The sequence below is a fragment of the Tarenaya hassleriana genome, unplaced genomic scaffold, assembly GCF_000463585.1.
Source record: "Tarenaya hassleriana unplaced genomic scaffold, ASM46358v1 Cleome24, whole genome shotgun sequence".
Classification (NCBI taxonomy): domain Eukaryota; kingdom Viridiplantae; phylum Streptophyta; class Magnoliopsida; order Brassicales; family Cleomaceae; genus Tarenaya; species Tarenaya hassleriana.
This window is the reverse complement of record NW_010965696.1, coordinates 681888-694232: the sequence shown is the minus strand read 5'-3', so window position 1 is coordinate 694232 and position 12345 is coordinate 681888. Positions and strand designations below refer to the sequence as shown.

At 39.4% G+C, this 12345-nt stretch overlaps 2 protein-coding genes across 6 annotated transcripts in view; one reads left to right on the top strand and one right to left on the bottom strand.

The window, feature by feature from the left end:
• Window positions 1–785: 785 nt before the first annotated feature.
• Window positions 786–12345, bottom strand: part of LOC104815667 (MAP3K epsilon protein kinase 1-like) — a 13571-nt gene continuing 2011 nt past the window's right edge. Inside the window, exons 1-25 of one of the 5 annotated variants that reach the window (XR_772161.1) lie at window positions 10538–10761; window positions 10136–10270; window positions 9715–9735; window positions 9284–9357; window positions 9114–9204; window positions 8965–9048; window positions 8654–8755; window positions 8329–8460; window positions 8092–8163; window positions 7848–7951; window positions 7625–7724; window positions 7078–7470; window positions 6244–6576; window positions 6119–6163; window positions 5740–5919; window positions 5549–5632; window positions 5140–5237; window positions 4974–5057; window positions 3872–4620; window positions 3221–3600; window positions 2999–3133; window positions 2362–2768; window positions 2025–2139; window positions 1378–1822; window positions 786–1163 (exon numbers count right to left, since the gene is read on the bottom strand). Coding sequence is in view for 1 of the 5 variants with exons in the window: in XM_010544162.2 (XP_010542464.1) it covers window positions 1646–1822; window positions 2025–2139; window positions 2362–2768; window positions 2999–3133; window positions 3221–3600; window positions 3872–4620; window positions 4974–5057; window positions 5140–5237; window positions 5549–5632; window positions 5740–5919; window positions 6119–6163; window positions 6244–6576; window positions 7078–7470; window positions 7625–7724; window positions 7848–7951; window positions 8092–8163; window positions 8329–8460; window positions 8654–8755; window positions 8965–9048; window positions 9114–9204; window positions 9284–9357; window positions 9715–9735; window positions 10136–10270; window positions 10538–10597 (4155 nt within the window). In the remaining 4 variants the exon portion in view is untranslated. The other 4 variants (XR_772162.1, XR_772163.1, XM_010544162.2 and 1 more) reach the window with 4 other exon arrangements.
• The window catches only part of LOC104815668 (transcription repressor MYB5), a 4015-nt gene continuing 2628 nt past the window's right edge, over window positions 10959–12345 (top strand). Inside the window, exon 1 of the mRNA XM_010544164.2 lies at window positions 10959–11922. Coding sequence (XP_010542466.1) covers window positions 11618–11922 — 305 coding nt within the window. The 5' untranslated portion in view covers window positions 10959–11617. The remainder of the gene's footprint in view (window positions 11923–12345) is intronic.

The window sequence follows — 12345 nt, the reverse complement described above, 5'->3', positions numbered from 1 at the left end:
GCCAGCCACAGGCGAGGCTCCGGCCCCAAGCCCTGCTTCTGATGCTGCCATGTTTGTTCCCACATTGTTTGCATCTGTTTTTGCGTTGGCCTTTGGTTTCTTTTTCTAAGTGTTTTTAGCCTCTTGAGCTTGTTTGTCCCATCATTTGTGGTTTTGCTTCCTTTTTTTTTCCAATTTTAATTTAATCAATGTTTAGATAATCTACATTCCATGACTCGTGTTGTTGTTTGATGGTGATGTGAGTAGTTTCCATTGGTTTTGTATATTGTATGCATGCAAAGTACCATTGCATGTAGGGTCTGCTTCCTCTAAATTCTTTTTTTGCACTCAAACGAACCAATCAACGGATTTTGAGGATTAATTATAAAATATAATTTAACCTAAGGAACTTTCAAACTAAGACCAAACCGGCTCCAAAAATACAAGTACTGAATCTGAGTTCAATCAGAAGACAACAAGTAAGAAAAAGATGAGCTTTTCTAAAAAAAAAAATGATAATGGTTGGCTTAGGGATTGCAAGAAAAGAGTCGGTTGATTTCAAAAGATGTGAATGAGCTGTGGAATTTTGGAAGGTAGTGTTGGAACATGTGGGCATCATGATCATCAACATCAACATCAACATCATCATCATCATTATGGTGTTTGGGGGCTTGGGGGGTTCAGGCAGAGGAGTTACAACCCTATAAATTAAATGGGATTTGGCTTTTTGCCATGTGACGGCCGAAAATGAATTAAAAGGTGATCACACGAAATGATCCTTGGATGGCCCAAAGATCAAAGAGAAGGAAAAAAATAGTTGGAATCTTAATTGAACTAATCATACAATGTAAAATCAATATGGAAATCAGATTAAGCAGCCTATATACATGTATATGAACATTCAAAACCAAAACCAAACCACATACTGAGATTACCATTTCCTTTTTTTCTTCATCCAACCAAACTTTTGGACAAAAAATAAAAGATAAAAGAGGGTTATATAGTGGTGAGTGTATGAAACTAATCAGACAAGAATATGCCTATGCATGTGAGATGCAAGAAAAGGCAAAATGGGAAGAAGCAGGATGAGTCCAATCCATACCTTAAGCCTTAGAAAAGTGGCTTCCTCCTTTTGCTTTCTTCCTCGGTTCTTTCCAAATGTTTCTTTATCTCCTCTTTGTGACCTGTGAATCGTCGTTAGAGACAGACACTTGCCTATGTCTGACTTTTAAAAACTACGATTTCATATCAACGCCCTTAAGCGGTTCATTGAATGCATTTCACAGATTCAAAACGGATCTACAATGTCCCAAATGTCCAAGGGAACCTAGTTTAAGATTTAACAAGTCATACAAAAGATGATTTCCAATCCAAGCAAGAGCCAGAGAAAAACTGAACCTGAGTTGTGTTGGCAGCTCTTGAGGGCCTAAAAACAAGAAAGCCACCAAACAACCACTTCCACCCCAAATCTTTTTAAGTTTCAACCTCCAAAGTCTTCTGGTGAAGGCACGCATCCTTCAAAGTCGGAAAAAGAAAAAGAAATATACAGTTGACACAAAAGGGACGATGCCCGGGAACCAATCATCGGGGAGGGGAATCTTCCTGGAAAAAAATTGAATAAATACGAACTCAGGTGAGATATTTGGTAATGGACAAGGATGGATTTTCACAAGACTGTGTTAATGTGAAGGGCTTTGAGGAGCGAAGTGGCCATTTGTTTTACTAGAACTTGTCCTCCTGACCGTTGTCCATCTCGCCGTTCCTCTATTAGGTTTTTCAGTTTCTGAGGGAGGTCGTTCTCGACTATTAGTTGTTTTGGCCGTGGATGATGCTCATAAACAGCCTGAAACAATGGCAAAAACCAAGACTGAACATCCACAAAAGCCAAAGAACCATTACCCAGTAGTGATCGTACACAAAACAACAGTGTTTTCTTATGATATTCCATAAAAAAAACAAATATCCAAGCTACCAATTTCTCAGACAATCATGGGGAAACAATCGCATTTATCCATATCCAAAGTAACTGAAATCAGAATACCGACCTTGATAAGTTTCAAGAGATTAAGCCGAGCAATAGCATCTTGGTGGTCCAGCCTTGAGATAAGTAATGGAGTCAACCCATTTACAGCTAAGGTCGTATTGATTCGAGATGATTTCCTGCATTAGGGAAGGAAAAAGAATTAGTGCATCTAACAGCTGTTTGCAATGCATCAACAGATTACTAAGTCAAAGAGAAGCTCTTGTCCATTGGCTCAGTCATCAGAGGGTAAGCGAAGTGTTAACTTCAGTAGTGCTATGCAAGTACATATTACTCAGTTCAATGATTTTGTGAGATTAGGACATTTGACGAGAGATAATATATATGTAAAAACTACGTACGTGATAATCTTCAAGAATGGCTCCAATATGTGAACAAAGTGTCTCTCTGGGCAGCTCTGGAAGAATTTAACCAGTTTCTGGATAGCATCTTTTTTAAGCAAAGCCTGTTCCCCCTTGCGGTTGTCGTTGTCGTGTGCCAAGCAAACAGCAATTGAATCTAAGGCTATCACGGACCAAAATTCATCATCTAGCAAGCTCAAGTAAACATCCAGACCACCATGGGCCCTTAATTGCTCTCTTGAATTACGGGATGCATGAGCCATATCACACAACAGCGGTAGTGCATATTGTTTCAGAGGAGAATCTGTCATGATAAAATGCATCAGGTGAGGAATGATTCCATTTTCAGCCGCTTGTTCCTGTCTCCTCTTATTTATTTTGCACAGGTTGAATAACGCACTGAGCACCTTCAGGAAAAAAAGGTTTTAGAAACATCAGTCTATGATAAACAACTAAAAACAGTAATGCAGAAACCAAGTTCACTTAAGGCATATAGTTCGAATGCCTTCTATCTCTGTGATTCCTCCTCCTGTTTCCAAATAGGCCTGGGAATTCATGACGATCAAAAGACCAGAACAAGAAAACCCAACTCCAATCTTTCAAGCCTGCAGATTTATATCTAAGTCAAGAAGGTAACCTCATGATGGATTTGATACACGAGAGGGCCATCCTTAAGCTCAAGGTTGGGAATCAAGTGCTTAATCGCATCTGCTCGCTGAAGATTCTCCAAGCAATTTGGGTCAGTGGATAAGTGATTGATGCATTTCAGTATCTGAACAAGACAACACATAATAGGTGTGAGAAAGAAAGAATTGTAAAACAACCCGAGTAAAAGGAAATATCAGAGCACTTTCAGTACCTTCAGAAGGATAGGAGGTTCTACCCGGTTGAACATCTGGAAAAGACGACTAAGCAAGCTTTGGCTACACATGTATGATTTTACTGTTGTATCTGCTCGAGCAAATTCAAGGAGGAGGTCGGCCACTTTCTCCAAATATTCCCTTGCAACGTCTGAATTCAGAGTTGAAACCATGTGGGCAAGTAAACCGGATGATGTAGCGCTTCCAGGTCTAGCATTTAGAACACCTGAACCCGAGAGTACACCAGATGCCGTCTGAGATACAATCTCAGATGTCGAAGCAGCTCCTTCAGTAGCTGCAACCTTCTTTGTCACCGTTTTACTGGAATGTCTAGTTGCATTATCAAGATTTCCATTTTCTCTTCCACGCCCAGAAACCTCTGAAGAAACAATGCAATGATATGGTGAAGAAAAAGTTTCAAAATATATGCCTGCAGAAGAGTCAGCCACACCAAATATGACCTTATATCTGACCACATCAACAAAATCTAGAAATCGACAAGCAGGCGCGAGAACATATTTTTGTGCCCTAATTTTTTCCCCTAAACTATTGACATGGATCTAAACTCTACGCCAGACATTGCTCTTCTAGAGGTACCAATAACCAAGAAAGACAAGGACACAAGTGGCCAGTCAAACCTTAAAAGTTACCTGCAAATTCAGCCATCAGAAAATCTAGTTCTCCATTAGTTTTCTTCTCATTTGTTGCATGCAAGAGGGGAAGTATGTTTTCATGTCTCTCTAAACCAGCGATGTGCTTTACATAATCCAGTTGACCAGAAAAATGTCTTGAAGGAGGTTCCTTCTCAAGCAAGCTAAGCAAAGGTCGAACTTGTTCTGGTTGAGAAGCTGTCGTACTAGTAAAACCATTAGATGCACCTTCCACCAACTTCTGAAGCCTATCTGTAGATGTCCTATTGGCAGAGAGAGATATCCTCTGCTGTCTAACATCAAATTCTGTGGCTGAAATTGAAGCATCTGGTGCAACACTGCTTGATCTCGGCCTCTCACCATCTAGGTGTCGGGGATCAAGTTGATTGACATCTGATCTTTGAGACTGTGAAGTAGAAGCACGGGAAGGATCTTCACCACCTCCATGCCTAGTTTTCAATGCATCAGGCTGCTGATCAATAGCACTGAGAGATATCTCATTCTGAATAAAAATAGGATGATTAGGATCAAGTTGACCAGAGCGTGCATGTGTAGCTTGACCATCCACAATCAGTGTTCCCCCTGATATAGAAGCCAGTCGAGTTGCCTCATTCAAGCTATAAAGAGTGTTGATTAACCTAAGAAGAATTCCATTCTTTGCAGCTATACGACAGAAGTCATTTCTCAGGGTTGATCTCTGGAGCTTAAATACCTGCCACATCCCATCAATAGCTAAATGAACCATCACCCTGGACAAAAAAAAAAAGATCGGATCAGTAGAGTGTACAATGAACATAAAACAGAAAGGAGAAAATATGCACTCACAGAAATTTGTCACACAGTGAGAATATGTACTAAACGATCTCCAACTAGGATGCATATCAGAAATTATGCACAACAAATTTTTTTCAAAAAGAACAGAATGCGGCCTAAGGCTAAAAAATAAGTAATAGACATGACTCCATGCGCAGGCACAATACCATGTCTCTGAGATGACATATTCAGTAGAAACTCACACTATTTTTTTCATCTCATACGCTAACACAAAAATTACCGGAAAAAAATCCAGTCACCATGAGAGGACAGGGCAAACAGTACAAACCTGTATTTTGCATAATCAGCCTCAAGGAATCCAACCAAAACGGGTATTCCCCGGCAAGCTATAAACATTTGCAACGTCAAGGAGCTGTAAAGAACCTTTCATGTCAAACCCAAGCATAGGGAAGAAAATGATGCACAGCAACAAAAACTTGAAGAAAACCCATAACCTTGATTGACAAAGCTGCTGCAAGAAATAAGCTGCTTCCCTACGAACTTCTCGCGGACGATCCCGATCAGGACCAGCAAAGCTCATGACAACAGGAATCTGTAATTTGACTTGGCATAACTCAGAAATTCATAGTACCTTCGGAGTCGTAACGTAAAAACCTACACCATCTGACTAGTTACAGAGTAACAGAGAATTCATGTACTCAGCAACAAGATGAGGATAAACTATTGAACTTGAACAACCTACCATCTTGTCTTAACAAGCCAAATGAATACTCGATATTTAACACCTGTCTTGTGATAAACTAAGTCTATTATCGTTAAATTTTAAAAGATCCAGACAACTATACCAAGGAACTATTTGGTAACTCGTCAATTAGAGAACGAAGTTCGTAAGACCAGACTTACAAGGCCAACAAGACAAGCATTTTCCTGGAAGTCCTTGTTATCTTTAATGATTTCGTTCATCAGCTGCAGAACAGAGCATATAACCTGGAAACACCAAAATATATTATCCTAATCATAAGCCGCTCGATAATTACAGCAAGTTGATGACCACATATGATGGAAGACAACCTGCCAATTGCAAATAAACTTACACAAGATTTGGGAATATCGAGCAGATCCATTAGAGGAAGGAAACCATGCTGTGTCACGAAAACTGCTTTTTGCTCTGGCCTCTGATGAAAAATACCGATAAGTTTCTGACAGGCAGATACTATTGCATCTTCTGATTCATCTGGCCTTAAACAGCTCACCAATTTGCTAAACTCAACTGCCTATCAAGTAAATCGACAATAAATATCAAGACATGCTATCACAGAAAACATGAAACAGCAACAAAAAGAATCAAAGGTTTCCAAATCGACATTTAATGACAATTACACAATATTTCCCCACTTAGAGCATTTAGTGACTTGACTATATAGATACCAACAGATTGCAGGAGCTTAAAAGTAAAAAAGAATTGCTGAATACCTGCAGAGGAAAGAGATTCTCCGCAGGCAACTTTTCATCAAATACCTGAGAAACAAGACACCGAAAAAATGTTAAATAGGAACCTATTTGAATTATTAAACCTACATATTTTATTCAAGATATACCAAGCCATCAATGTCGATGACATCATCCTTTAGAACACCCATCATCAAGCGGAAAAGATCACCACCATCATTTGACAGCCCTGTTTCACCCTCCATATGTTTCTGAGCAATTGTAGCCCTCAACTTTGTGGCCAGGTCGTTTTTTCCACCATCAGCCGCAGGAGAATCACCTTGGTTGGCATTTGATGTGGGTACAGATGTTGAGGCTTCATTTGTTTTTCCATCAGTACCTTTAACCAATGGATGAAACAAATCATCCAAAGAAGCATCTCCAGGAGGATCGCTAAACCTAGTCAGTTCATTCCCTCCAACATTTGATGGAGTCTTCACAGCCTTCAAAGTAGAAACAACAAGGATATTTAACTTATGAAAAACAATCCAGTGAATAAGGAGGAAATTACAGTCTGAGCCCCTTGTAGGTCTTCATCTCAGACAAAGGCAAGCACCATCATATTACCTCCCAGTAAAAAAAAAACACATGTATGGTGGATTAAGGCACTTAATATGAATAGTTTCAACACACCATTCACCAATCTATAGAAACCTAGAGTTCAGTTAGAAGAAGATAGTAATTAGTGCATGCATTTATTAGAAGAATTCTATAAAGAATACGTCTGCCTAAGCATGACCAGGTCCCAACAAGAAACAAAAACTTGTTCCAGTGTAAAAACATGAGTACAGTGGTTATGGAATTTGAAAAACAAAATGCAAAAGAGTAAAACCCAGAATTGTTTTGATAATTAAAAGAATTCGGAACTTATGATTCAATCAAACCATAGCATATCCCCTTCATCGTTGGGCTATTATTGGACAAAGCAAAAGAATGAAACAAACCTTCAGAAGGCCACGATCTTGGCCCTTTTGTCCAAACCCATGCCATGTCTGTTCAGCCGGGAAGGAACTTTCTTTCCCCATATGTTTTGTCCCCACAAGATTTCTAATTGTTTCAGACGCTTCCACTACACCATTTCCATGTGGTTCATCATGGTCAAACTTCCCATTATACTCTGATAAATCTTGAGAACTCATCTTTGTGTTTGAAAAGACTATGGTAGAGCCTGATTGAATGGCAGATTGCTGAAGAATAGAAAATGTAGGAACTTGATCTGACATTAGACCATCTTCTGAATTATCTGGTGTTTCCTCATCAAGATCACTGAGAAAGGATCGATCCTTGTCAGACCTCAAACTTGCCACCTCCTCCAGAAGCAATTTGCTTTTCGATTTCTGACGCCAAAAAGGTCATGTATCAGTAGCTTTAACAAAGGCCATCTCAATAATGTGATGATGACAAGGAAGCTTTAACATCTCCTCATCCTCATCTTTGAAAATTTGACTAGTCGTAATTCAAAAAGTAAGATACTTGACTAAAAGATCTCACAGATTTTGATATCCCCACTTTTTCGGTAGGAAGGTTTTCAGCTGCACATTGGCCATCCTCATCAGCATTTTCTGAATCTGCTGAAGCTTCCTGAATATATCTGCAGATATGAAATTCCTCAAGGAAGAAGTCCAATTTAGTGAACGCAAATACAATCAGGCTAATAACAAAGTCTGAAATACTTACTATTCCCAAAATTAGCAGAAAATTTACAGATTCTCACCTAATAGTTCCACTATGGCGGAGCGATGACTGCAACGCACGTCTAGAGTTCCGTATCCAAGGATGAGAGAGCAGTGTCTTAGCATCAGACCTCTGCCTGGCATCCTGCGCTTGAAGATAGAAATTGAATGTATCCACTGATTTTAGATAATCAAAAGTGTCCTAGATTTCAGAAGAGGACTGACAAAAAAAGATAATGTCCTCAAAAGTATCGAAGATCAAACGTGACATAAATCCAAGCGTACCTTCTTAAAGCATTGACGCAGGAAGTCGGTAATGTCTGGAGACAGGCTATCAGGTATTGGAGGGCGTTCATCCTGAACAAAACAAAATGAAAGAAATGCTTTTAGTTGCTTCCCGCTGAAATATTTTGCATTATTCCAGGAGAGAAGCGATTTACAAGGAAGAGTTAGGATAATAGAAAAAGGCAAAAGAAGCAGCAAAAATTTGTGTGACTTGAACTCATAAGATGTTGGCAAAACCTGAACGATGCGGAAGAGGGCTGGCATGGGTTGCAGATCATAGTATGGTGGCACACATGTCAAAAGCTCGATAACCGTGCACCCAACACTCCAAATGTCAGAAGCGGCACAAACTCCTGACATTTCAATGACCTGAAATAAAATTGGAATCTCCGTGAACACACAGCTAAGAATTCCATAGAGGAGAGAACAACACATCATGAGAGAAAACTAAGAAGGGAAAAAAAAAAGTCCATATATCATTGTCGTGTGGACCTATGTGCTAGTAATACACCATTTCTGAGGCGCTTGTCTATATTCCGATCTCAGAAATGCAAGATCGTACCTCGGGAGCCATCCAGTATGGAGTTCCTACAACCGAATGAGTGTTGACATCAGCCTCATTTAGTTTAGTTGCAACTCCAAAGTCAGCTAGCTTGACAAGACCCTGAAATATAAGATAGCCAAGCGTCTCTCAAAAGTAACCTAAGAGAATCTTTTGCATCACCAATTTCACGGAACACAACGCATCTTGAACTAAATAAGCACTAAAGAAATTTTAAACAGCATAAGACCATGGAGATGATGTCTTCCTACTCTTAGAAATGACATGTAACAAATTAACTAACAAGATTCAGAGAGAATAGCAAAGCACACCTCCTTGGTTGTCAAAATGTTTGCACCCTTGATATCACGATGAATCACCCCCTGCTCATGCAGATATACCAAGCCTTCCAAGACCTATTTCACTAATCAGTACACGATGCAGAAAGAATAAATTTCACTAGAAGGATATATACACTAACCTGGGCAATGTATACAGCTACCAGTGATTCTGGGAAAGGTCCAAACTTATTTGGTTTGATAATGTTTGCAAGTGAGCCATTCTCAACATACCTGCAAATCATAAACCCACTTCAGCTTCCAAACCATAGTCCAGAAGAACCAAAAGGAAGGCAAGCTTAAGCTTACTCACTCCAGAATAATATGAAGGTGTGTCTTTGTCTTCAACGATCCAAGATATTTCACAATGTTTTTATGGTTCAAGTTCTGCATTGAAACAATCAACTTAGATGGGGAAAAGGGAAGATAATTCTTTTACCCACAGAACAAAAAATCAGGAGTAAATAAATCTACAATTCAAAAGGTGATTGAATTGACTTCAGTTTCAGCATACTTAGCATCAGTGCAATCTATATAAAACATATATATCCTCCATTCAGCAACAGAGACAAAAACAAGTTCTATCCTCAGTAGGACAAAGGTAAGGTTATACAGCCTAATGTACTTCACCACGGCGAAAGTAAAACCATGAAAGCTCATCAGTTTAAGGTAAAGGATGTGCCATGGAACAAGAATGTACTGTGGAACAATGAAGAAGGGACATGGAAGGAAGAAAGCATCCACCTTCAATAGATCAATTTCTAGCTGGAGAAATCATCCCAACGGCCGAACAGCATCCACATGTAAAACCACGATTCAGTCAGAAAAGCAGTGAAAAGTAGATGAGGCAAAGCATTTGTTCAAGGAAACAAACAGATAAAAATGGCACTATGTATTCCTATTCTTAACCACCACTCCCCCTTCTCTTCCCCTAGCGGTCCCACAACCTTTCCAAAGGTGTATGAAAAGATGCACAAATTCTCTGGCTATTATGAGATCTCAAACTGTCTTACAAATGCTTATCAACGGAATGCATCACCCAACAGCTCAATATGAACTGAATAAAGTCAGGGCATACAAGACAAGCAAGAAGAAGAAACCCCAAACGGCTACACAATATAAATTGTCGAGGAAGATATTATCAAGGCTCATCAATCGAACAAACCATGATTGTATTAAGATCCTCCTGAGCAATATTCTCCAACGAGACTTGCTTAATGGCCACAAAGTCCCCATTTTCCAGGTCTAATCCTTTGTAAACTCGACCATAAGCTCCTTTCCCAATTTCATCTCCCAGCATCTGCGCCCAAAACCAAGTATTAACCATGGAAAGACGAAAGTAGTAGAGGAAATCTCCCAGTGCTCGTAAAGTACAAGCTTTTAGCAGGCGAAGCATCAAAAGAGCATAAAAACCGAAACGTTCCAGACAGTACAGAGTCTAATTTCTCGTCTTGATTCCAAATTGCCCAACGAACAAACCCGAAAAACAAAAGAAACCCTAAACTAAACCAGAATCAGAAATCAAACCCCGACTGAAAACCCCAGAAATTGGGGAAATTAAGCTCACGTATTTGTTGTCGAGAGTCTTTGATTTGTGAAACTGGGACGACGTCATTTGCCGAGCCATGTCTTCCCGCTCCCTCCCCCTCCCTCGTCAAATAAATGCCCGACGATTGCTCCTCAAGGAAACCCCATAAATCGATCCATTAGGAGCGACAATTCACATAAATTAGGGATAATCGAAGATTTGAGAGATTCAACAAAGGTTGAAGGTGAGATGCCAGCCCTAATACAGTACTGAAAATGGCAAGAGAAATACGAAAATTGAAATGAGGGGAGAATTTTAAATGAGGACAGAAATGTTCGGGCTGGAAAATGGGTTGACCGGGCAAGGGTAGTTATGTCAATTCCCCCATAATTCCTCTTTCTCCTTTCTCTTTTACACATTTAACATTTGACCTCTCTCTTTTGCAAATTTAACATTTGACCTCTCTCTTTTACAAATTTATACTTGGCCTCTCTCTTTTACAAATTTAGACACTTGACCCCTTACTTTTAGTAATTCACATTTGACCTCTATCTTTTACGTGTTTAACGTTTGTCTTCGCCAATCTTTTAATTCCTGAACTCTTATTTCCAATTATAACTGCATTATTAATTTCAGAAAAAAAAATATATATCAAAACAATTACGGAAAGCCTTTAAAAAATAAGAAAACTAACATGGATTTTAAATTTGATGGCGTGTTTATAAATGTCTAACAATGATCATTAGATAGCTTGACAATAAATTATATAATAGAGTTATTATTTCATACTGAATGATCTTTTTTAACACTCATCATAATGCTCGGATTTTATAAATTCATCAATTATCCATTATTTCTTAAACTAATTATTTATGTATTGATTCAGTTTACTACGAGCTATTAATTCAAGTCAAGAAAAAAAGTAAACAAAAATGTCAAGCAGCGCGTAACCTGCGGACGCTGGGAGGCGAGCGTGGGGGCAAAAAGGGGTGAGTAAGCATTACCAGAAACAGAAAAGAGAGAAATAACAAGGAAACTGAGAAAATCGGACAAGCGAGACAAAGATCAAGAAACCCTAAAGGGGAGAGGGGGAGAGAGAGAAAGAGAGGAAGAGAGAGGATGAGGAAGAGGAGGACGAGGTCACCGAGGAGGGAGATGACGTCATCATCATCGGGCGGGGGGAATACGATGAAGATGAAGAGAGGGGCGTGGACGGAGGAGGAGGACGAGAAGCTGGTGAGGTGCATAGAGAAGGAAGGGGAAGGGAAGTGGAGGACGATGCCGAAGAGGGCGGGTCTGCTCCGATGCGGAAAGAGCTGCCGTCTCCGCTGGATGAATTACCTCAGACCCTCCGTCAAGAGAGGCCATATCTCCCCCGACGAGGAAGACCTCATCCTCCGCCTCCACCGCCTCCTCGGCAACCGGTATGTATATATATATATATCAGACAGTCTCTCTCTACATATATACATATATATTACATATACATATAGGAGAAACCCTAATCACCATGTACACACGTCACATCATGTACTCATCTTACTATTGAAACCTGGCTTCTGTGCTTTGGTTTGTTGTTCCTAGGGCTTCTATCTCTCTTTCTTTCTATATATATATATATATATATATATATATATATATATGTGTGTGTGTGTGTGTAACATTCTTATTTTTTTGTATATATGTGTGTTGTGTGTATGTGTTCTTACGTATCATACATATATATATTATGCATCTAGATATGCGAAACATGCGGATTGTTATAGTGGTTTATTTTATATATATATATATATATATATATATATATATATATAGAGAGAGAGAGAGAGAGAGAGAGGGCGAGCGTA